We start from the raw sequence: 26,857 nt of genomic DNA, 5'->3' as shown, positions 1-26,857 counted from the left end.
CTAAGTCTCCGTTCACATCACCGTTCAGCCTTTCCGTTCTCCTACTCCGTTTAGGGGCAGGAGAACGGAAAGGATGGATAAGCACATAACTGATGCCAAACTGAGTCAAACGGAGCCTGAGGACCCCGTAGACTATAATGGGGTCCGTTATGTTGTTCCTAAAAATAATCATCTGAGCGGAAACATAACGGACCCCATTATAACAGTCTATAGGGTCCTAAGCGCTCTGTTTGGTGTCAGTTATGTGCTTATCCGTCCTTTCCGTTATCCTGCCCCTAAACTGAGCAGGAGAATGGAAAGGCTGAACGGTGATGTGAATGAAGCCTAAACTAGAGCTACTTTTACATCTGCATTTTTGCTGGATCAGTCATGGATCAGCAAAAGCTCTTCCATCATTATGATACAACCACCTGCATCTGCTATGAACTGATTCGGTTGTATTCTCTCTAAAATAGCTATGATGGATCAGTCTCTAAAGCCATTGTAAGTCAATGGGGGACAGATCTGTTTCACAGAAAATGGATTTGTCTCCATTGACTTTGAGTCATGATGGATCAGTCTTTCTTCGCATCCCAGGATGCACTCAAAAAGGCTGCTTGCAGCGCTTCTGTGTGCATCATGGGAACGCAATGGAGCGGAATTCCTTCTGGTGCACTCTGTTCCTTTCAGTTGAGTTTGGTCACCATTGACTATGAACCGATCTCTGTAGCGGAAAGAGAGCGCAGATGTGAAAGTAGCCTAACCCTGATTTTGATCTTTCTGGGCACTGCTGTCCACCCATTCATTACTTTAGTTGCCAGTCTTTGAACATACTCGTGCATTGCCATTCCTTTTGTACAATTTTAGGAACAAGTGCACAAGACTCTGTGTAGTCTGACTAATTTGTAAAGTAGCAGAACTATGTTCCCCTCACGTGAACTTATGCCCCTTTTGGTATACCTCATAATGTTATTGCCCTTGGCACCAGCTGCCTTACACTAGTTACTGCAATTAAAGGTAACGTATGCCTTTTTGGGGGGCAATTTTTACACTTGCTCATTTTAAGCTAATCATATTTTATTAATTGGTCTTTAATAAACATTAAAGGGCTTCTGTCACCTACCCCCACCCCCCCCCCCCCTCCCGCCCCAAACACCAATTTTCAGATTTTGACTTAATATATTTGCTAAGGTTTACAGATTCGATATATACCCCTCTTACCTCAGGCTGTGGTGTAATTTCAGTAAAAATCTGACTTTAGTGATATGTAAATTTCTTCACTACCAGCAAATTGGGTGGACTTGCTGGTACCCGCCGCATCCTGTGTCTGAAAAAACGCCCCCTCCTCCACTTGATTGACAGGGCCAGCGATTGCTCTCATCCTCCAGCTTGCCCTGCCTGCAGCTCAAATCCTGCGCCGTACCAGTCGCCGTTTGGCGCAGGCACTCTGAGAGAAGGATGCTCGCTTGGCTGCTTCTTCCTCAGTGCCCCTGCGCCGAATGGTGACCGGTACGGTGCAGGCATGGGATTTGTCAATCAAGTGGAGGAGGGGGGCGTTTTTTCAGACAGAGGATGCAGCGGCTACCAGATCCCTAAAGTCCTATTATATCTATCTATCTATCTCTCTATCTATCTATCTCTCTATCTATCTCTCTATCTATCTATCTATCTCTCTATCTATCTATCTCTCTATCTATCTATCTATCTCTCTATCTATCTATCTCTCTATCTATCTATCTCTCTATCTCTCTCTCTATCTCTCTATCTCTCTCTCTATCTCTCTATCTATCTCTCTCTCTATCTCTCTATCTCTCTATCTATCTATCTCTCTATCTATCTATCTCTCTATCTATCTATCTCTCTATCTATCTATCTCTCTATCTATCTATCTCTCTATCTATCTATCTCTCTATCTATCTATCTATCTCTCTATCTATCTATCTCTCTATCTATCTATCTCTCTATCTATCTATCTCTCTATCAAGTCAAAAAACAGAAAATTGGTGTTTGGGGGGTGACAGAAGCCCTTTTAAGCCCCTTTCTTTGTGCAACCTTGAGGTTCTTTGGAAGCATGCTCTGTATACGTTTTTTAAATGTGGACAAAGCATGGGAACGCCTTTTGCAACTTATCTGCAAGTGTAAAGGTTCTGCCGATTTTTACTAACTATGTGGACACCTATATCGTCTTTTGCTGGCAGCTGATCGTGCAGTCTAAACACCCTCTGCTGCCGGCAAACAATGATTTGGTTTGGTGACCAGTGATGGCATTAGCGATCGCTCCTCCCCATATTGTGGAGGACATTGCAATATGTAAATGCAGCAATCATCTTCACTAACAAACAGCTTTCTTACCGACAATCGTCTGCTAAATTATGCAGTGTAAAAGGAGCTTTAAAGTACTCGCTCTAACATGTACTTTTAATTGTAGGAGCTTGCTGCAGCAGAGCGTGCCAAAAGGCAAGCCCAACAGGAAAGAGATGAACTGGTAGATGAAATTGCAAATAGCAGTGGTAAAGGGTAAGAAATGTTTTGTTTTTTTCTTAACATACACATCCTAGGATTTCTGCTTTTGTTGGAGTTTGATAAAATTGATTACCTTGCTTTCTATTAAGTTAAAATGCTGTGCATGCTCCAGTTTTTTCCACTGCATGGGGTATAAAATTTTTAGCAAAAAAAAAAAAAAAAACGTGGGTGAAATGTGATTAAAATGAAAACAATATATCCCTTGCAGTTCCAATACCTCCCTTCTCTTGTGTACTCTACCGGTGCGTAGTAGCAGTACATCTAGTACAGCCTGTTATCCTGCAAGTTGATCTAGAGGAAGGCAAAAAACGCTGTGAGGTACGAGCCAATTTTCCCCACTGGAGTCGGGAAGGAATTTTCCCCCCCCCTTAAATCAGGCCATCAGATTAACTCCCTGGATCAACGACCCCTCTCTAGTAGTTATAGCCTGTAATATTATTACACTCCAGAAATTCATCCAAGCCTCTCTTGAATTCTTTTATTGTACTCACCATCACCACCTCCTCAAGCAGAGAGTTCCATATCCTCACTGCTCTTACAGTAAAGAATCCTTTTCTGTTTGTATACAAACCTTCTTTCCTCCAGAGGCAGAGGGTGTCCCCTCCTCACAGTCCTGGGTATAAATAGATGATGGGATAGAGCTCTGTACTGACCCCTGATATATTTATACATAGTAATTAGATCTCGTAGTCGTCTTTTTTTTCTAAAGTGAATAATCCTATTGTTGATTATCTTTCAGGGTCTGTAGTTGCCCCATTCCAGTTATTACTTTAGTTGCCCTCCTCTGAACCCTCTCCAGCTCTGCTTTGTCTGCCTTGTTCACAGGAGCTCAGAACTGTACACAGTACTCAATGTGTAGTCTGACTGGTGATTTGTGGCAGGACTTTGTTCTCATCGCGGGCATCTATGCCCCTTTTGATTTAACCCATTATCTTATTGGCCTTGGCAGCAGCTACCTGACACAGTTTGCTGTTTATTAAAAGTCCTAGGTCCTTTTCCATGTCAGTGTTACCGAGCATTTTTACCATTTAGTATGTACGGGTGATTTGCATTATTCCTTCCCATGTGCATAACCTTACGTTTGTCAGTGTTAAACCTCATCTGCCACTTCTCTGCCCAAGCCTCTAATCTATCCAGATCCATCTGTAGCTGTATATTGTCCTCTTCAGTGTTAATTACTTTACACAGTTTAGTGTCATCTGCAAAAAAATATTTACTGTGCATGCCTTCTACAAGATCATTAATAAATATATTGAAGAGAATAAAGCCCCTGAGGTACTCCGCTAGTGACAGTGACCCAATCTGAGTGTGTACCCTTAATAACCACCCTTTGTTTTCGATCATTGAGCCAGTTACTTACCCACATACAGACGTTTTTCTTCCAGTCCGAGCATTCTCCTTTTATATACTAACCTTTTTATGTGGTACAGTGTCAAATGCTGTGGAGAAGTCAAGTCTAGAACTTGCCTCCTCATAGAAACTGATTAAATTAGTTTGACATGACCGATCCCTCATGAAGCCATGCTGATATGTTATTTGCTTGTTTTCACTGAGATCCTCCAAGATGGCATCTCTTAGAAAACCTTCAAACTGTTTACCCACAACAGATGTTTAACTTACCAGCCTATAGTTTCCCTGCTCTGTTTGAATATTGACACTACATTTGCGATGCGCCAGTTCTGTGGAACACTCCCGGTCAGTATAAAGTCTGTAAATATTAGAAATAAGGGTCTGGCTATGACTTTACTTAATTCTCGTAGGATATGGGGGTGTATGCCATCTGGTCCTGGCGATTTTATCCATTTTAATCTTTTTAAGTAGCTGTTGTACTTCTTCCTGGGTCAGACAGGACACTTTTAATGGAGAATTTACTTTTACATTCTGCATTTCATCTGGCAGTTTATTTTTCTCAGTGAATACAGAGGAGAAAAAAATATGAAATGGCTTAGCTTTCTCCTAGTTGCTCTCTGCAACTTCCCCATCATTGCTCTGTAGAGGGCTGACACCTTCAGATTTATACTTTTTACTATTTATATAATTGAAGAACGTTTTAGGGTTAGTTTTGCTCTCTTTGGCAATTAATCTCTCTAGTTTGGCAGCTTTTATTTGTTTTTACATATTCTGTTTTTTTCCTTATAGTTTTTCAGTGCTTCCTGATTTAAATGCTTTCTTTGTCATTTATTGCTTTTGTTACAGTTCTATTTATCCACATTGGATTCTTCTTGTTCCTTAACCCTTTATTCCTATAAGGCTCACAATTAGATTTTAGGATGCTTTTAAAAATATCTAATTTTGTGGCGGTGTTTTTATTTTTGAGGACTTTGTCCCAGTTAGTTACACCTATTAGTTCGCAAAATTTAGCTTTTTTGAAGTTTGGTATTTTTGTTCCTCCCTGTAGAAACGCTCGTATGAAGGATAATTTGGAAGGTTAATACTTTATGGTCACTATTTCCCAGGTGTCCCCCAACCTGCACATCTGTTGTTCTGTCAGGTCCTATTGGTTAATACTAAATCCAGTATGTCCGTCCCTCTAGTTGGCTTCTGAACCAGTTGGGAAAGGTAATTCTTTGGTTATTGCCAAGAACCTGTTTTCATTTGAGATGTACAGCTTTCAGTTTCCCAGTCTATATATGGGTAGTTGAAATCCCCCATAATAACCACCTCATTATGATTTGCCACCTCGTCTATCTCGTTTAGTAGTAGATTTTCTATGGACCCTGGTATATTAGGTGGTTTATAATAAACTCCTATTAGTAATTCATTATTATTTTTGCCTCCATGTATTTCTACCCACAGTGACTCCACAGTCAGTTATCATCCAGTCATGTCTCAGCTATTCCCACTATGTCAGTCCTCATCACACATCACTAATTCCAGTTCCCCAGTTTTATTAGTCAGGCTTCTGGCATTAGTATACATACAATTAAGGTTTATGTATATTTTTTTTGCCCTACATCTTTCCTTCTGAACTGTTCTAGTCCCTCCCTCCTTTCCTCCCCCAGTCTCCCTACCTTGCCCCTGGTCTCTATCTGCACTATCTTCGCATCCTATAACGTAATTTCCCTCCCCCCAGTCCCTAGTTTAAACACTCCTCCAACCTTCTAGCCATCTAGCCCCCCCCCCCCCCCAAACACAGCTGCCCCTTCCCCATTGAGGTGCATCCCATCCCTACGATAGAACCTGTAGCTGACAAAAAAGTTCTCGGGGAACCCAAACCCCTCCTCCCTACACCAGTTCTTGAGCCACTTGTTTACCTCCCGCTGCCTTTCTTGTGTGGCTCGTGGTACAGGAAGTATTTCGGAAAACACTACTTTTTGAGGTCCTTGCCCTAAGCTTTTGACCTAAATCCCTAAAATCATTTTTAAGGCGACTCCACCTTCCTCTAACTTTGTCATTGGTTCCGATATGGACCATGATGGCTGGATCTTTTCCAGCCCTTCCCAGTAATCTGTCAACCTGATCCATGATTGTCGAACTCTAGCGCCAGGAAGACAACACACTGTTCGGCGATCACTGTCTTTGTGACTGCCCTTTCTGTACCCCTAATAGTCTCCCACTACCAGCACGTGTCTGCCCTGCTCTCATGGTCCCCTGCTTAATGACTGGCAGAGGAAGTGTCCGGCTGCAGCAATGCTGTTCCTGAACTGACCTCTCCCAACCGTGCAAACTTGTTGGGGTGCGACAGATCAGGGCTAGCCTCCCTGGCACTGTTCCCTCTACCCAGCTCAGTGAGCAGCAAACCTTTTTTTTTTTTTTTTTAAATTACCACCTCTGTGTTGAAACTCGCCCGTTTAGATGCTCCAATTTGCGATTCCAAATGGGTAAGGCTACTTTCACACTTGCGTTCGGAGCGGATCCGTCTGGTGTCTGAACAGACGGATCTGCTCCTATAATGCAAAAGATGGTATCTGTTCAGAACGGATCCGTCTGCATTATATTTCAGAAAAAAAATTAAGTCTAAAAGTTAGTCAAACAGATCCGTCCTGACTTTGCATTGAAAGTCAACGGGGGACGGATCCGTTTGAAATTGCACCTTATTGTGTTAAATGTCAAATGGATCCGTCCCCATTGAATTACATTGTAAGTCTGGAAGGATCCGTTTGGCTCTGCACGGCCAGGCGGACAACCGAACGCTGCAAGCTGCGTTCGGGTGTCCGCCTGCTGAGCGGAACGGTGGCCAAACGGTGCCATACTGATGCATTCTGAGCAGATCTGCATCCACTCAGAATGCATTGGGGCTGTATGGATCCGATCGGGGCTGCTTGTGAGAGCCTTCAAACGGAACTCACAAGCATAACCCTGAACGCAAGTGTTAAAGTAGCCTTATTTGCTCTCATTTTAAACAATGATATACACCCTCGAACGTCTGTTCTAGGACTGCATACATCAGACAAGATGTGCACTGGACTGCGCTGTCAATAATGGAACACATACTAGATGGGGATTACACAAAAAGCGAAAAATACAATAAAATGCATTTAGTAATTGTAGTCGTAATAGTAGTAAAGGTAGTACTAGAGGGTATTACTACCAATGACTTGCTGCAGAGGTCACATGTTCAGTCAGACATTGCTATGGGTGGATGTTTATCAGGTGAAAGTAATGCTGCTTTTATTTAATCACATCCATCCACCCCAACCCCCCTAGTCGTCTCCCCCCACTAAAGTTGTTGGAAAACCTCATGAAGTTGTTGTAGATGTTATGGGTTATTGGGTTAAAGGGAACCTGTCACCTGCATTTTGGGTATAGAGCTGAGGACATGGGTTTCTAGATGGCCGATGGCACATCCGCAATACCCAGTCCCCATAGCTCTGTGTGCTTTTATTGTGTAAAAGAAAAAACTATTTGATACATATGCAAATTATCCTGAGAGGAGTCAGAGCATGAAAATATTACTCTTCTCTGGTTACACAAGTAAAATATGACTCATGTTAATTTGCATAAAAGGCGAAGTAAAAAAAATGCATATTACTTATTGAATTCGTCTGCAAATGAAATGAAGTGTAATTTATGTTTGGGGTAACACAATGAACATTTAGAAACGCTCAGTGAGGGTAGCATAGTAGAGGTGACAGGTTCCCTTTAAGGTTGTACACAAAGTTCACGGAAAACATGTATTCGGGTTTACCGTATTTGGAATATCTCACTGCCTGAAATATGGTTAAAATAAAACAAAAAATAAGTGTAGGTTAAAAAATGGGCAAATCTTTGTCATTCTCAGACAGGCAGGTAGTAGAAATCTTTAAATAGCAGAGTACGTTAGCCTATCGTCTTCTATTTACGTATGTGCACCGTAGTATGAGGGTATAAGGATATACAGTACAGACCAAAAGTTTGGACACACCTTCTCATTCAAAGAGTTTTCTTTATTTTCATGACTATGAAAATTGTAGCTTCACACTGAAGGCATCAAAACACATGTAGAATTATATACATAACAAAAGTGTGAAACAACTGAAAATGTCATATTCTAGGTTCTTCAAAGTAGCCACCTTTTGCTTTGATTACTGCTTAGCACACTCTTGGCATTCTCTTGATGAGCTTTAAGAGGTAGTCACCTGAAATGGTCTTCCAAGGAGTTCCCAGAGATGCTTAGCACTTGTTGGCCCTTTTGCCTTTACTCTGCGGTCCAGCTCACCCCAAACCATCTCGATTGGGTTCAGGTCCGGTGACTGTGGAGGCCAGGTCATCTGGCGCAGCACCCCATCACTCTCCTTCATGGTTAAATAGCCCTTACACAGCCTGGAGGTGTGTTTGGGGTCATTGTCCTGTTGAAAAATAAATGATAGTCCAACTAAACGCAAACCGGATGGAATAGCATGCCGCTGCAAGATGCTGTGGTAGCCATGCTGGTTCAGTATGCCTTCAATTTTGAATAAATCCCCAACAGTGTCACCAGCAAAGCATCCCCACACCATCACACCTCCTCCTCCATGCTTCACAGTGGGAACCAGGCATGTAGAGTCCACCCATTCACCTTTTCTGCATCACACAAAGACACGGTGGTTGGAACCAAAGATCTCAAATTTGGACTCATGAGACCAAAGCACCGATTTCCACTGGTCTAATGTCCATTCCTTGTGTTCTTTAGCCCAAACAAGTCTCTTCTGCTTGTTGCCTGTCCTTAGCAGTGGTTTACTAGCAGATATTCTACCATGAAGGCCTGATTCACACAGTCTCCTAACAGTTGTTCTAGAGATGTCTGCTGCTAGAACTGTGTGTGGCATTGACCTAGTCTCTAATCTGAGCTGCTGTTAACCTGCGATTTCTGAGGCTGGTGACTCGGATGAACTTATCCTCCGCAGCAGAGGTGACTCTTGGTCTTTCTTTCCTGGGGTGGTCCGCATGTGAGCCAGTTTCTTTGTAGCGCTTGATGGTTTTTGTGACTGCACTTGGGGACACTTTCAAAGTTTTCCCAATTTTTCGGACTGACTAACCTTCATTTCTTAAAGTAATGATGGCCACTTGTTTTTCTTTACTTGGCTGCTTTTTTCTTGCCATAATACAAATTCTAACAGTCTATTCAGTAGGACTATCAGCTGTGTATCCACCTGACTTCTCCACAATGCAACTGATGGTCCCAACCCCATTTATAAGGCAAGAAATCCCACTTATTAAACCTGACAGGGCACACCTGTGAAGTGAAAACCATTTCAGGTGACTACCTCTTGAAGCTCATCAAGAGAATGCCAAGAGTGTGCAAAGCAGTAATCAAAGCAAAAGGTGGCTACTTTGAAGAACCTAGAATATGACATATTTTCAGTTGTTTCACACTTTATGTATATAATTCCACACGAGTTAATTCCTAGTTTTGATGCCTTCAGTGTGAATCTACAATTTTCATAGTCATGAAAATAAAGAAAACTCTTTGAATGAGAAGGTGTCCCCATACTTTTGGTCTGTACTGTATGTACCCCTTCTATTTCATCACTTAGTGCACAATAATAAATGAGTGTAGTATCCACTAAATCACAGAGAGGATATAGACACGTTAGTTATTCATTGTCTTATCACACTGAGTACGCACATAGACTGCCACGTATGTAAATATACACATTGACCCACTGTAAGATAGGGTCATATAGCGGCCGAACATATGCGTCTATTTCTGCAATTCTCTACTATTGCTCCACATTTAGATGTCACACTGGCCATCCATCTGGATCGCTCTATGGGCATATCGAATGCTGAGTAGGGAATCTATGTTTGATCAGATTTCCCACTCACATTCATCTGGAGCGCAGCAGAAAAAATGCAGTACCACCTTGTGACTACCTAAGCTAAACTCTCTCAGCCCATTCAACGTGTTTGTGTCCCTTTTTCCTTGGGGACACTTCATCAGGAGTAGGCCATTTGGGTCTGAGAGGTGGGAATCTAGAATTATAGCTAATAGTTAAACGTGTCTTGTGCAGCGTCTTGGCACTAGGATGGTTGTACTCACCTATATGTAATATCGGTTTTAAATTTGCAGTGCTCTGGCTTTAGAAGAGAAAAGACGTTTAGAATCTCGCATTGCACAACTGGAGGAAGAACTGGAGGAGGAACAGGGCAATACTGAACTGGCCAACGACAGACTGAGAAAGGCTACTCTCCAGGTGCTGGTTAGATCTTCAATCCTTTGGATTTCTGAAGCTCTAATTTAGAAAACGGAATTAACTGATTTGGCTGTGTTTTGTGTAATGGTAGTTCTGGCGCCCATTTATATTAAGGGTGGAATAATCACTTCTGATGGGGCCCAGGCTGATTGTATAGCATCTGATCAGGGACCTCCTCTTGGCAATACATGACCACCTTTGCATTTTGGGCACTGAAACTGCCATCCCCAATAATGTGTGGGTGACGGAGGAATAAAGTGACGCACATGTTTTGCCACTTGAAGGGCTGAAAAACAGCCAGTCTTGATCGGTCCCATAAACTTAGGTTGGAGTGGCAGCGCACATGCTTGACCAATGATCCATTCAAGCACTGATTCTTATGACCTCTTGGGCTTCCTGTGCTGGTGCGCCCAGTGATTAGACATTATATCACATCTTCTATGTATGTTATAATTCTGTTTTGGGAAAACGCCCTTTTCACAATATTTTTTTGTACCACCTTTACAAAGATTGACCAGATGAATGCTGATCTGAATGCAGAACGTAGTAATGCTCAGAAGAATGAGAATGCCCGTCAGCAATTGGATCGACAAAACAAGGAGTTAAAAACAAAATTGCAAGAATTGGAAGGATCTATTAAATCCAAATTCAAGGCATCTATCACTGCCTTGGAAGCAAAGATCGCACAATTGGAGGAACAGCTTGATACTGAAACAAAGTATGTAACCCAAGTTACATTTAGAACAAATTTAATGTGTATTTTCTGATTTTGAATATTTGATCACGTTTTCATTCTGAAATAGAGAAAGACAGGCTGCAAGTAAACAAGTCCGTCGCTCAGAGAAAAAGCTGAAGGATGTGCTAATGCAAATGGAAGACGAAAGGCGCAATGCTGAACAGTTTAAAGACCAGGTGGTTGCAAAGGATCTTTATTGTTGAGAAAATTTAAATAAAATGTTAATGTTTTAAGTAAGCTTTACCTATTTATTTTGTAATTAGGCAGAGAAAAATAATGTTCGTATGAAGCAGTTGAAGCGCCAGGTAGAAGAGGCAGAAGAAGAAGCACAGCGTGCCAATGCTTTGAGACGAAAATTGCAGCGTGAACTTGAGGATGCCACAGAAACCGCAGAAGTAATGAACCGTGAAGTTAATACCCTTAAAAGCAAACTTCGGTAAGTCATCTGTTTACGGACGAACATTAACTCTACAGTGGTAATTTACAGGAGCAGACTGGGAAAGTGGCCCCATGTGGTAGGCGAGTCCAAATTGACACAGGGTGAGGCAACACAAGTAGAGAGGTCCAACAGAAATAGACAGGACCAGCAATACCTTAGTGTAGCACAATATACTTCCCCAGCAGAACAAAATACTCTATCCTTCACTGCAGGGTTCAACTGTATCACTCTCCTGAGGATGGCAATACAGTTGAATTCAGGAGAGCACCTGTGTATCTCAGGCTCCTAGCATTAATTAATGGTGAGTATCAGAGTTTTAGGTACTCAGCTGGTGGCTATGATGAAGGCTCAGATGCCTTTCAAAACTGTTCCATGCACTTTATATTCAGTGCTATCCAGAATACAGCGCCACATACTCTAACATCCAGTGACTTCTCCTCTGATGTAGATGTTCTTTCCTTATCTTCTCCTTTCAGACCAGACCGCCATGATAATTTTTCACCCATCTCTCATCTCTGCAGTTTGACAAAAAGACATCTTAGGTTACTATTTTTCTATCCTCCTACCTTCTGAACAACTCATCCTGCCACATTTAATACTGTGCCTGCTATACTACAGAAACTGTACACCTGAAAATGCCAGTACCACACAGATAATGCCGCTGTGCTCCCCAATACTAACCAGCAGAAATGGATAAACCCCTTGATAACACTAGTACCACACAGATGGTGACCTTCAATAATTGGCAGACACTGCCCTGCAAATAACTGCGTACAGCAAATAGTGCCCCTGACACAAAGTGTAAAACCTTATGTCCCCCTGTTACTACTGGGGGACTATGGGGAACATGGTTACTATTATGGGTACTAAGGGAGCATTATTACTTCTGGGGCACAGTGGGCACATTATTACTAGTAAGTGCACTCTGGCAGATAATTACTATTGGTGAAACTTTGGAGCAGTATTAGGGTCCATTCACACGTCCGTTTTTTCTTTCCTGATCTGTTCCGTTTTTTGCGGAACAGATCAGGACCAGATCTGGACCCATTCATTTTCAATGGGTCCTGGAAAAAATCGGACAGCACAATGTGTGCTGTCCGTTTCCGTTGTTCCATTCCGCATGTCCGTTTAAATATAAAACATGTCCTATTCTTGTCCGCAAAATTCGGATCCTGGTACAATACAAAGTCAATGGATCCGCAAAAAACGGAAGACATTCGGATGTCATTCCGTATGTCTTACGTTTTTTCCGGAATCCGTTCCTGGAAACACATAGCAAAATTTTTTATTTTTTTTTCAAAGAAATCCAATCAACTTTATTTGATTATTGAAATGTATACATGTTTCCGTTTTTTGCGGATCCGCAAAAAACGGATGACATACGGAAACATTTTCAGGAACAACGGATCCGCAAAAAACGGACCGAAATTCGGATTATAGAAAAACGTGTGACTGTAGCCTTACTGTGGGGGGAAAACTGGTCACTTAAAATGAGCACCAGTACAAAAAATGCCCCCTAATAATGTGCACTAGTTCAAAAATGCTCCCGTTCTGTGTGCCAGTAAATAAAAATCCCCCTCTTGGTGCCCCCTGTTGAGTTGATATTCCTCTAGTGCCCCAATAATGTGTGCAAGTATAAAATACCACTATATAATGCTCACATAGTGCTCCTCTCCCCTTACCCATAGTGTCCCCTATAATGTGCCAGTATAAAATGACCCTATATAGTGCCTCAAGTAGATGCCACCATAGCACTCCTTCCCTTTCCTCAGTGCCCCCATAATGTGCATATATAATAGTGTTCTCCCCCTTCCAACCCTATAGTGCTTCCATAATGTTCCAGTATAAATTCCCCCCAGTAATGCCCCTATAGTGTCCCCATACAGTGCCAGTATAGATACCCCCATAGGTTCCCCCATCATGTGCCAGTATAGATACCCTCCCATAGGTTCCTCCATCATGTGCCAGTATAGATACCCTCCCATAGGTTCCTCCATGTGCCAGTATAGATACCCTCCATAGGTTCCTCCATCATGTGCCAGTATAGATACCCCCCATAGGTTCCCCCATAATGTGCCAGTATAGATACCCCCCCATAGGTTCCCCCATCATGTGCCAGTATAGATACCCCCCCATAGGTTCCCCCATCATGTGCCAGTATAGATACCCCCCCATAGGTTCCCCCATCATGTGCCAGTATAGATACCCCCCCCCATAGGTTCCCCCATCATGTGCCAGTATAGATACCCCCCCCCATAGGTTCCCCCATCATGTGCCAGTATAGATAACCCCCCCCCCCATAGGTTCCCCCATCATGTGCCAGTATAGATACCCCCCCATAGGTTCCCCCATCATGTGCCAGTAATGCTCCTATAGTGTCTTCTAGGGTGGTTTTGCAGGTATCGAAATTTCGATACCCAATCGATACTTTTGTCCCGGTATCGATAAGATACAGTGATTTCCATTTTTTTCAATACTGGCCTACGTATCTGCGCAGTCTAGTATCTCTGAACATGAACGCGCTGCTATCAGCGCACTCATGTTCCCTCAACAGCACAGGGGAGAAGGAAGCTGTCCTCCCTCCCCCTCTGCTGCTGCTGCCGCCAATGGGGAAAGAGGTGCGGAGGAGGGGTGGGCGCACTGCGCCACCAATGATAGGAATTTTCCTACACAGAGCGGCGCCCAGTGATGTCTCAGCACTTACTATTAGTCCTGGGTGCCGCTTCGTTCACCCGCTGTGCCCCATTACGGTCTTCTCTCCTGCTCCACATGCTTATTACTAGCGATTGGACAGCGCTACAGCCAGGGAGAAGGAACGCCCACTAGAGAAGCTGATGTCTCCTCCCCATCGCTCCAATAATAATTAGCATGTGGAGCAGGAGAGGAGACAGTAATGGGGCACAGCAGGCAAATGGAGCGGCGCCCAGGACTAATAAGTGCTGGGACATCACTGGGCGCCACTCTGGGTAGCCTAATACTTAACTAAGTCTGAACCCAGGAAAAGTAGACTTTAACACCTAATACAGGAGGCGGATGCCAGCAGTAGAATCGCATTGCCGGCACCCTGCCCCTGACGGGGAGCTGCGATCAACGGCAGTTAACCCCTCAGGTGCGGCACCTGGGGGGTTAACTGCCGCTGATCTGCCAGTATCCGCCTCCTGTATTAAGGGGTAATTATCATTGGTGTCGCAGTGCGCACCCCCCACCCCATTAAAATCATTGGTGGCACAGTGCGCCGGCCCCTCTCAACCCCCCCAGTATTAATCATTGGTGGCAGTGGCCACAGGGTCCCCTCCCCCCTCATTGGTGGTGCAGTGGCAGCTTCTGAACAGAGCCCCAGTTGTGTGATCCTGGGGCGCCGATCGGTTACCATGGCAGCCAGGACGCTACTGAAGCCCTGGCTGCCATGGTAACATCCCTGATGCTGTGTGCACAGAGCAGCAGGGACAGTGAAGTCCTATTCATCCCAGGTTCTAGCCCCTAAGGGGGGAAATGGTTATTAAATAAAGTGTAAAAAAAAAAATATATATATATATATATATTGTAAGAATCACCCCCTCTTCCCAATTTCACTTATAAAATGTATAAATAATAAACATATTACATATCGTCAGGTCAGAAAAGTCCAAACTATTAAAATATTTAAAAAAATCTATGCGGTGAATGCCGGATAAATAAAAACTGTGCGATTCGCCATTTTTTAAATGCGGAATGCACGTGGCTTTTTTGGTTTATTTTTTTCGCGTGGTATCTAGTATCGCAATACTTTTTAATAATATCGAAACCGAATCAAAAATGTTGGTATCGCAACAACTCTAGTGTCTCCTATGATGTGCCAGTAATGCTCCCATAGTGTCCCCCATGATGTGCCAATAGATACCCCCCATAGTATCCCCAACATGTGCCAGTAATGCTCCTATAGTATACCCCCATCATGTGACAGTAATTCCTCCAGTTGATGCCCCCATAGCGTGCGCCACATAAAAGAAAGAAAAAAAACCTTACTTCCATGCTGGCAGCGATACAGGCATGTCCCGGGCAGTACAAATCTTGGCTCAGGCAGACACGATGTCATCACTCCGCCTGTGCCAGCCTCTGATAGGCTGCAAGCCTAGTGCCTGCAGCCTATCAGAGGAGCAGTAAAGGGAGACTCCTCTCCATTGCTCTGCTGCCGGGATTCAGCCAGCAACACTGTTCTCCGATCCGACTAATTTTAACAACCGGATCTGGAGAACCGGAGGTAACCGGCTGAATCCCATGCCTGGTCCTAAGCCTCAGTTATTTTGAGTAAATGTGTTTTTTTTTTTTGTTTGTTTTTTTAGCCATCCAGCTGTGGCAGGCTATTCGAGAGATTCACAGACCTTACTGTAAAGAATGCTTGTTGCTTCTTATGACTGACTTATTTATTTTTCTCCAGGTAGGGAGTGGCCCCTTGTTTTTTTAGGGAGTTTAACACAGAATAGCTTCCCTTGATATTTTTTGTATCGTCCGTTTTTATATTTGAACAGGTTAATCAAATTCCCCAAGGCTAAACAAATTCCGTTCATTTAATCTTTGCTCATAACTAAGATCTTCCAGGCCCTTTATGAGTTTAGTCTCTCTCCTTTGTACTTTTTCTAACTCCAGAACACCCTTTTTATGGACTGGTGGCCAGAACGGAACTGTGTATTCCAGTTGAGGCCGCACCAACGCTTTGTATAGTGGCAATATTATATCGCTGTCCCGTGATCCAATACCTCTTTTAATACAAGACAATATTCGGTTGGCCTTAGGCAGCTGACTGCCATAGCATGCTGTTATTTAGTCTATGATCTACTAATACACCCAGATTCTTCTCAACAAGTGACCCTCCCAGTTTTACTCCCCCTAGGACATATGCTGCATGCAGATCATTAGCCCCCAAGTACATAACTTTACCTTTATCTTGAACCTAATTTGCCAAGTGGAGGCCCAATCAGTACGTTTGTCAGCTTGTAACTAATTAACATAATTCATAGACTGGACTGTATTACAAAGTTTGGTGTCCTCTGCAAAAGTAGAAAACACACTATTAAATCCCATCATCTGTCATTAATGAATCAGTTAAATAGTGGATCCAGCACTGCACCTTGGGATACACCACTTATAACTGGGAACAATTCAGAGTAGGAATCATTGACCACAACTCTGTGGGTATAGCTTGCTGCTACCACTAGGAGGCGACACTAGGCTGAAAAAAGACTTGGCTCCTCCCCTGCAGGCTATACCCCCTCCAGCCTGGAGAGAGCATGTCAGTTTTTAGCTTGGTGCCGTAGACGGCAGACCCCCTGCTCTGCAGGGTGGCTGTTAATTTTTTATTTTATTTTTTTATCAGATAATTATCAGTTTTTTGTCTTTTTTAACATCAATATGAGATTGTTTACAGACAATAGGCATGTACAGCAACAGTCATGTATAGTATATACAATACACAACACATGACTATAAAAGAAATGTCAAATATCCACACATCGAATCATGTAGAATATGCATCCTTAACATAAACCCTAAAACCACCCATCAACAAGTGACCCTTCAATCCCAGACCCTATAAGAGCAGGAAATAATTATAGCAGCTTCTCCTCAACTCTACTCTTGGCGTGTCGGCACCGGATAGATAATTTGTATACTAACATCTAGCACTAGTTTCAAATCGCCTATACTTCCATATAGAATTATCATCTAATAACCAACCTCCCATGCATCCACACCTTATTTCCATGTAGAACAGTCATCAGCCAGTACCAGCATATACACCCCCCCCCCCCCCCCCCCACACACACACCACTAACTGTGGATTCTCCCTTCCCTCTCCTCATTCTGAAACATACCTCAGACTTGCATGCAGTCTCCCCCCTCAACGCACTCAGCGAGCACACAGTAGACTTCTTGTAAGCACTAAGCAAGGGCTACTGCACTCAGAGTTGTCAATCCAGATGCCCCATCTCGCCTCAAATTTAGACACACTTCCTTTTCTGGTCAACTCCCCTTTCCGGTCGAATTACCACATTTAATCTAGCAACGTATTCCGAGATATCTGGGGGCACCGATTGGATCCCTTTTGCTGCTACCGTTTTCCTCGCCTGATATAACATTCTCCTTATTCCAGTAGCTATAACCGATTGCATATTATCCTCTGACAGTAAGCCTAATATGCAAGTTTTGGGATCTAGCTTAAGCCTGGTGCTATACACCTTATTTATAAGATGTAATGCTGCCTTCCAGTAAGATGTCAGTGTGGGACACGCCCACATCATATGCAGCAGATCAGCTTCAGCACTTCCACACTTCGGACAAGCTGGGCTATCCCTGTAGCCTATTTTATGTAAGAACACCGGGGTCTTATACACTGTGTATTAAGTATAAATGAGAAAGGCGCGCAGCCTCACTAAGAGATAAAGTAGGGGTAAGTTCTACTGCCTCCAACCATTGCTCATCTGTGAGCTCGCCCAGATCCCTTTCTCAGTGATGCCTGCTTCTCAGTGGATACCCTTTAATAAAGTCCTCCAACAGAGCTCGATAAACCATAGAGATCGCTCCCTTTACTGGCCCAGCAGCTACCACTGTACTCAGTGTTCGATTGGATGCAAATGTCACCGGACCCATTTTAGATTGAGCTTCTAATGCATGCCTGAGTTGCAGGTACCTATAGAATTGCGAAGAGGGCAGCCCAAATTCAGAACACAGTTGCTGTTACGGTTTTAGATTCCCCCCAGAGTAAATATGACCTAAGTTCCATGTCCCTTTATTATTCCACTGAGAGAATCCATTCAGGCCTTCCAATTCATGGAGTGCCGAATTATTCCATAAAGGCGATATGTCCATTAATCCCGCTATCCCTAGGATATTCCTCGCCCTATCCCATACTTTCCTCATGAGTAGCAGTATTGGAATGCGTTCCACTTTCGCCTCTCCTTCAATAGCTGCTAGCGGGGGAGATCTATTTGACGCCCATCCCATCAGCCGACCACTCTTCCCCCGCCGCCCCCTGACTCAGGGTTTATTGTTCTCCAAATGTCACATAGTTCCACCTCCGATATCAGTCACACTAGAGAAGTGGGAGCGGCAGCGTATGTTCCCAACCCATTATGGAATTTATCCAAGGAGCCATCAAGATACGTATTAAAGTCTCCTACAATCAATGCAGGGACTAGCGGGAATTTAGATATAAAAGTAATCAACCTCCATAACTTCAGCTGAATATGGGGGGGGAACATACACCACCACTAAAATAATTCTGAACTGAAAGATATGACAGTCTAAGCATATAAATCTCCCATCATCATCAATATGATTCCTGGACTACAAACGGCACAGATCTATGCACTAAAATACTAACAACACTGGCATGTGTGGAGTGAAATTCACACCCCACCCATGTTTTATGTACTAAATGCGTCCTATCAGCGGACAAGTGGGTCTCAGATAAACACACAATAGCTGGCTGTACATCCTTCAGGGCATGGCAGATAGCTGCACGTTTAGACGCCTGTGACATTCCTCTCACATTCCAGGCTAAAATATTAACAGAAGACATCATTCATAAGCAAATATAGAAGCCGGTGCCGACAGCTCCATGAGGACCACCCACTAATAGTAGTATTGAAGATAGACTCTGCCCCTTCCCCTCCCCTCCCAACCGCCCCCCAACTTTCCTGAACATTCTGCAAGTTATGAACCTGATAAACAGCGGTACACCATACACATATAAAGTGAACCTAACCGTCATGGGTTAACAATAGAGACACGGGTAAGAGCAGTTTCCTATTGAGCACGGGCACATCAACCTGGATATGCAGAAGGGCAGTCCACCCATCCTCCTCCCCGACCTCATAAGAACCCAAACATTGTGAAAAATAACAGACAAGAAGACAGGATATTAAACCTCACTCCTTAGAAGAACATGGAACAGTCCCACAAAACTGTGCCTAGCACTGCGGGGTATCAATCAGCAGACACAATGAAAACAAGAACAGTTCCATCAAAGATATCACCGTCTCTTCAGGTATTGTTGCCACGCCGATAATTTTCATGTGTGTCCAACCATTGACATGCCTCAGCCAGATCTTCAAACATATGCGTGGATCCATTCGCCACCACCAGGAGTTTCGCCGAGTACAACATGGAATAGGGCCAGATCTCAAACTCTTCTTTACGTCCAAAAATTTCGCTCTGTTTCTGTATTTCCGCAGAAAAGTCCGGGAACATGAGAATTTGTCGCCAATTCGGATATCGGGGTTGTCCCTGGCTGCTTTAAGACTGGCGTCCTGGTCTCTGTAGTGCAAGACTTTGATCAGGAGAGGTCTCAGAGGCGCCCCTGGAGGCGGAGGGCGAAATGGCACCCTGTGTGCCCTCTCTATTGCAGAGAGTGGGGACAGCTTTTCATTCCCAATAATGTCCACCAGCCATTTCTCCATAAACGCGACTGGGTCCGAGCCCTCAGTACGCTCCGGAATCCCAATAAATCGCACATTGTTCCATCGCGGACGGTTTTCCAGATCATCTGATTTCGATATTAGCAGGGACACATTATGTATAACACGCTGTAGATCCCTATTAACAGGTGGTAGCTGATCCTCCATGCCGCTAACGTGAGGGCTGTGCTGCATTGCGCCAACATCTTATATACGTCCGCAATAGTAGGCTCAGAAATGGGCTCCACTTCTAGCGGCAACTCCGGACCCACATTTTGCTGTGCAACTGAGGCATATGAGGCCGCTCCCCTCATCACCGGACACCACAGCATCAGGCTCCGGATCATTCGCTGTAGCAGCTGAGGTGCGGGCAAACTTCCCCAGCTTCATCGCCACATCAGACAGCTTGGTAGCGTGTGCGCGGCCCCATCTTGTTTCGTGTGCGCGGCCCCATCTTGTTTGGTCGGAGTGTCCGCGCCTCCGTCTCTGTACTCCTTCTCCCTCTGCTTCTGGCGGGTCATAATGTAACCGGAGTGTTCCTCAGCATCCAGGGAGGCTTCTGGATAATGCCGGTCGTCACCGAGGCCAGGTAGGAGACGGGTAAGCGATTTAAGAGCAAGATTCTTTCCAGGAGCGCTGCACCATGCGACTCTCTACATCGGCGGTCAGGCCACGCCCGGTGGCTGTTTAACTTAAATTTTTTAATATTTATTTTCATTTTAGGTTGGGGGTCCAGGGCTACTAAGACCTCTGCATCCCCGGGGGGGCGGCTGATCTGTGACTCTTATTCTACTGCTCTGCCTCCCACAATAAGACAGAGTGGACCAGGAGGGCTTGACCTTCCTGCTCCCCCCAGCCATAGGGCCACCTGTTCCTGCCCTTCAACCCGGTCCCTGTCACTTGTGCCAGGGACTGAAGAGGTGGCTCTGCTGTAGGTTTGGGCTTCTATCCATATCTGGGGGCCTGGGTTCCCCTATCATATTCAGGGGGGATCATTTAAAGGGCACATTTCTAACATTCCATGGTCTCACGTTATCCGGCCTGCTGGGTAAGCACCCGCGGCCGGTATGCATCCAGGGCGCTTGAGAGCGCCGCTCAGGAGACTCTGCTTCTTGGCCGACTATGCACCGAAAATGTATGACCCGGCTTCTCTTCTGGCCTACCGGTACTCGGCCTGCCCTGTTTTTGCAGGCCGCGGCAGGTGGACGCAAGCGGACACATCCGCCCACCGATCCAAGTCCCTCTGTTGTAGCCGGCCGGCAGTACGTTCCGGTTGGGCATGCGCCAACTTTGTCCCGGCTTTGCGGCCTGCTGGGCCGCAACTTTCATTCCGAAATTTGGACGGCGCAAATTCTCCCCGACTAGCTGTCTCCCTCCCTCCCTCAGGTGCCAGCTGAGCGCCGCCTCCGGTCCTCTAAGCCAGGTTAACCCTTCATGGTAAGCTGCATTTTTGCAGCCGCCGCTGGATTATCCAGTGTCCCCTGTCTGCAGACCAAATACCTTAGTTTAAGAAATGTAACCCCTTCCGGCCTCTTATTCATTTTGCGGGGGCATTGCAGGTAGTCCTGCCCCCCTCAGCCCACATCACCGCAGGACCACCCTGATGGTGTGATACCAGACTGGGCCCATGTCCTATCCGGACAGTGGAGGATTGCTCAGTTTCCCAATCCGCCCTCCGGGGTCGTTTGGTTGATAAGGACATCTGAAGAATTCCCAAACCACTATTCTGGGTCGTCTGGTTGATATGCCACCACCTGTGCAATCCAGTGGAGGACCTCTGTAATTTCCAATCCGCCCTCTGATGCCGTTTGGTTCATGATACTCCACCTGCACAAATTCAGGGGAGCACATCTAAAGGATTCCCAATCCGCCCCATGGGGCCGTTTGGTTGATAATACTCCACCTACAAAGATCTGCCCTCTGAGGCTGTTTGGTTGATAATACTCCACCTGCACAAATCCAGGGGAGCACATCTGAAGGATTCCCAATCCGCCCTATGGGATCATTGGTTGATAATTCTCCACCTGCGCAATCCAATGGGGGACCTCTGGAAGTTCCCAATCCACCCTCCTGGGTCATGACTTGATTAAGTACCATCCACACATTCCAGCGAGTGGTCCTGTAGAGGTGCCGATTCCACCTCCTGGGTGGTTTGATTGTTGTTTCACCACCGACACAGCCTGCAACTGCCATGGCTAGATGGGTAGAACTGCGCATAAGTGTGCCAGAGCAGGACATGTTTCCTCCTGTCTCCTCCGCACCTCCACCCTTCCTCAATAGGGTTATATTCAGAACCCTCCCTTCCGGCAGGGGTTGGTTCTGAGGGAAGGGGGGGGGGGGAGTGCCTTTCTTGTAAGTACGTTTTTCTTATCGGGTACTCGCATAAGGCAGTACTCCGCCCATTTACCTTCTTTTTGCTGACTGTAGTCGCCACCTTCCACGTCGACAGGACATTGTTTTTCCTTCTCCCTCACACTCGAGAGAGTGAGCTCTCCATGAGAATGAATTTGTGCAGGTTTTTACCGGGGTGTTCCAGGTGGATCCGTTGGCGGCTGCTTAGGCATTCTGCTCCCGGGGCAAGACACCGCCCAGCGGTCAGCTTTTTGTGAGAGACATGTTTCACCCTGCATCAGTTTCGTGGTTGTATAGGGCAGCGCCTTGGTCTTCCTGGCGCCAGTTCACCAAGTTTTTTTGCCAGGTGCTTCCTAGGCATCGCCAGTACTGCTCCAGGCCTTGCAGGCAGCAGTGCATTAAGCATTCTCGAGAGTGCTATTCTATGAGCGTGGATTTTTTTTTCCCTCCCGTGGACTGCTTTAGGACGTCCCACGGTCCTGTGTGCCCCCAATGATACCAGCGAGAAATCGAGATTTTGTAAAACTCACCTGTAAAATCTTTCTCGCGGGGTTCATTGGGGGACACAGCACCCACCCAGTATTTATTATTGTTGCTTTCGCTTTTACTTGGCACATAGTTTGTGCACAAGCAGTAGAAAACGACATGTTCTCTCCAGGCTGGAGGGGGTATAGCCTGCAGGTAAGTAGCTAAGTCTTTTTTCAGTCTTGTGTTGCCTCCTAGTGGCAGCAGCAAGCTATACCCACGGTCCACAGTCCTGTGTTCCCCAATAAACCCTGCGAGAAAGATCTTTACAGGTGAGTTTCACAAAATCTCGATTTGCTAAACCAATAGACCTCAATTTACCCATTGATACTGTCCCACATGGACGACTAAACTCCTTTGCAAAATCCAAAACCACAATATTGACAGCCTTCCCTCTGTCCAAGCTTCTACTTGCTGCCTCAAAAAACAAATCTGGTTAGTGTGACAGCTTCTTTTCTTAGTAACTTATTGACGGTTATATAATCCTATATGTAGTCCCATAGAAGGCCCTCAAACATTTTTCCTACTATGGATGTTAAGCTTACTGGTCTATAATTTCCTAGTGAAGACCTAGCACCCTTTTTGAAAATGGGCACCACAATCTCCTTGTGACAGTCTCTTGGCACAATGCCGGTCATTAAAGAATCTGTAAATATTATGAACAGAGGCAAAACGGTAACTGAAGTGAGCTCCTTTTAGAACTCTAGGGTGTAATCAATCTGGACAAGGGGCCTAGTTTACTTTTACTTTTTTATTTTTAGCATATTAAGGACTAGATCTACAGACAAACCAGTTAAGTGTGTTTGCGGTATTTACACCAGTGGCACCACTCATGAGATGCCCTATCTTCTTTTGTATGTTTTAGAATGTAAAGTGCCCAGTTTATCCATGTTCTGTGTATCAACTCTTTCTGAGCCAGTGGATGAAGACTAGCTGATCTAATAAGTATATAACTACTTTCAAATTGCAGAGGGAAATACTACTTAGAAATGGCAGATGCAAGTAATGATGAGTGGCCTGGCCATAAATGGTGGTATTCTTCATGTACACCCACATGGCAGCTAATTCTGAAAAATTACACGTAACCGTTACTTAATTGGAAAAGTGTAGGACTTCCTATTGTATAAACAAATTAAAGTGAACACAACCTGTGTGGTTGGCTTTTAAAAGAAAGTGATAAAATTAGACCTCACTCATGCACTTGATCTATATTTATATATTTTTTTATAACCTTTTATTCTTGTGGTATGTTTCTCTAATACATTATTTTTCTATACAGACGTGATGTACCATTTGTTACAAGACGTGTTGGAAGAAAGGGAGTTGATGAAGCTTCTGATGAAGATTTGGATAGCAAAGCGGATCCTGGTGATTTAAAATCTGATTAGGGATTTAGCCATCATGTAGAGTTCAAACTCTAAATAATATACCTTGATGGAAAGCCATGACCCACTCTTTAGATTTTGTTTTTATAAAAAGCCATTGCTTGATCATACGTAATCATTTTCCATTGAATGTGTTTTGTGGCTAAGTCTCAAACTCCAAATGTTTAGGCAGTTTCTGGTATGAGTGGATTTGTGATGTAGTTTGTTGCCTTAATTCCAAGTGTCTTTGATAGTGCAGCTGCAAACGCATTTGGTTTACCTTCCCTCTTGAAACTTTTTTGTCAATAAATGGTTCTGTCTGTTATATCTATCTTTTGCTATTTTGCCAAAATTCATTGTCCAAGTCTATTAAGGACCAAATATTTAAAGTTTGGATCGCATTTTTTATATTGCAAATGTGTTTTGTATACCTAACTTTATACAAGGATAAATTGTTATAAACGTTTAACTGATGAGTTGGCTGTTCTGCACCACTTACATGAACTGATATACTGTGCATTCCTTATTTTAATGGTCAAACAGTTTTCAAATGCATTTTTGCATCACTGCCAGTCATTACAGATCATATAAATGTATGCGTAGTACTGTTCTGTTAAACCAAATAACATATTCAAAAGAATTTACAAGATCTTTACAGACCTGCTATTATAACTTTTCAGATTATTCTGTAGCGTGCAAGTGCATTTTTTTTTTCTGCAGCCTGTTTGCTTGATGAATCACAAGAATTGATGAATCACAAGGCAATTTGTTTTTGCTATTGCTTATAATAAATATTAACAGTACTGCAAATGTCAGTCATCAATTTTTTTCATTTGTGTACGATGTTTATAGCAGACAACCCTCTTTCAAATTATCTGATACTTTACAATGTAGTGATGTTATTTTAACCGTGTCTTGAAAATAATACTCACAATGGAAGATTGAGTTCGTAGGATTTAAGAAAATGAAGTGAGGTTAAATCTATGATGCAATAAATAGAAATGCATGTCAAGGATTATTAACTAGGACCTACAAACACCTGATTAAAAGATGCCTTTGTGTATATATAACATACTGTACACTGGATGTTATTGTTTCCTCAACAACCCCCCCAAATCCCCTTTCCTTTGTTTAACCCTTAGGATACCGGAGGTTTTTGCGTTTTAATTTTTCGTCCCCATCTTCCTTGAGCCATAACTTTTTTTTTAGCTTTCCATTCATATAGCATACAATGTAGTGGGAAGCTTTTTTTTTTTTTTTTTTTTTTTTTTTTTTTTTTTTTTTTTTTTTAAATCGCCATATTCTGACCCCCATAACATTTTAGTTAGATCTAATAAGCCATGTGGGGTCTCATATTCTTGTGGGACAATCTGTAGATTTTATTGATACCATTTCGGAGTGTGTGACTTTTTGATCACATTTTATCACATTGGCCAATTTGCCCCCTTTTTTTTTTTTTTTTTCCATTACACCATTTGCCATATTAACCTCTTAAGGACACATGACGTACCGGTACGTCATGATGTCCTGGTACTTAACCCCTTAAGGACATAGGACGTACCGGTACGCCCTATTTCCCGAGTCCTTAAGGACCAAGAACGTACCGGTACGTCCTGACTTTAAAATCGGCATTCCGGCGCCGCAGGGGTTAATTTGAACAGGATGCCGGCTGAAATCATTCAGCCGGCATCCTGTTAAAACGCCAGGGGGGGTCATGTGACCCCCCCGTGTCGGCGATTGCAGCAAACCGCAGGTCAATTCAGACCTGCGGTTTGCTGCGCTATTTGCAGTTTCTGATCCCCGCGGTCCCTGACCGCGGGGATCAGAAACTTTAGAGTGTCTAAAATCAATATAGTACACCCCCCCCTGCACCCCTGCATGATTTGATGGCAGCGGGTGGTGCAGGGGGGGTGTCGCAGGCGGTGGGGGCGTTGCGGGAGGCGGGCGGTGCGGCAGGCGGGATCGCGATCCCCCGCCCGCCTCCCATTGAATAATCGTTGGTGTACAGTGGGTATACCAGGGTGCCAGCACATTGCTGGCACCCTGGTATAAACGGCTGACATCGTTGATGCGATGTCAGCCGTTTAACCCTTTCCATACAGCGGTCCGTACGGACCGCTGTATGGAAAAGGTTAACAGTAAAAGGGAGCTCCCTCCCTCTCCGATCGGGGGGCTGCTGTGCCTTTGCAGCCCCCCGATGGAGAGGGAGAGAGCCCCCAGAGCCCCGTCCTTACCCTTCCCCGTCTGCGCAGTTCTGACCATAACTGAGCAGACGGGGAAGGTTCCCATGACAACAGGACGCCTGCTCAGGCGTCCTGCTGTCCATGGTGCTGAACAGATCTATGCTGAAAGCATAGATCTGTTCAGTGTAAGTAAAATACAGTACAGATACCTATATAGGTTCTGTACTGTATTTTACAGACATCAGACCCACTGGATCTTCAAGAACCAAGTGGGTCTGGGTCAAAAAAAAAAAAAAAAGTGAAAAAAGTTAAGATAAAAAAAAAACATTTATCACTGAATAAAAATTAAAAAAAATAAAATAAACTACACATATTAGGTATCGCCGCGTCCGTAACGACCTGATCTATAAAACGGTCATGTTACTTTCCCCGCACAGTGAACGCCATAAAAATAAAAAAATAAAAACTATGAGAAAATTGAAATTTTGCCCACCTTACTTCCCAAAAAAGGTAATAAAAGTGATCAAAAAAGTCGCATGTACGCCAAAATAGTACCAATCAAACCGTCATCTCATCCCGCAAAAAATTAGACCCTACTCAAGATAATCGCCCAAAAACTGAAAAAACTATTGCTCTTAGACTATGGAAACACTAAAACATCATTTTTTTTGTTTCAAAAATAAAATCATTGTGTAAAACCCACATAAATAAAAATAAAGTATACATATT

General features: G+C 44.0%; 1 protein-coding gene across 2 annotated transcripts in view; it reads left to right on the top strand.

The window, feature by feature from the left end:
- The window catches only part of MYH9 (myosin heavy chain 9), a 304,187-nt gene extending 279,432 nt beyond the window's left edge, over nt 1–24,755 (top strand). For both annotated transcript variants that reach the window (XM_044302210.1, XM_044302209.1), the window contains 6 exons: nt 2,408–2,496; nt 9,974–10,097; nt 10,607–10,815; nt 10,901–11,009; nt 11,097–11,269; nt 23,861–24,755. In XM_044302210.1, coding sequence (XP_044158145.1) covers nt 2,408–2,496; nt 9,974–10,097; nt 10,607–10,815; nt 10,901–11,009; nt 11,097–11,269; nt 23,861–23,969 — 813 coding nt within the window. In that variant the 3' untranslated portion in view covers nt 23,970–24,755. The remainder of the gene's footprint in view (nt 1–2,407; nt 2,497–9,973; nt 10,098–10,606; nt 10,816–10,900; nt 11,010–11,096; nt 11,270–23,860) is intronic.
- The last annotated feature ends 2,102 nt before the right edge of the window (nt 24,756–26,857 follow it).

The sequence above is a fragment of the Bufo gargarizans genome, chromosome 7 (genome assembly GCF_014858855.1).
Source record: "Bufo gargarizans isolate SCDJY-AF-19 chromosome 7, ASM1485885v1, whole genome shotgun sequence".
Lineage (NCBI taxonomy): Eukaryota > Metazoa > Chordata > Amphibia > Anura > Bufonidae > Bufo > Bufo gargarizans.
The sequence above is the reverse complement of the archived record's forward strand: the minus strand, read 5'-3'. Positions and strand labels throughout refer to the sequence as shown.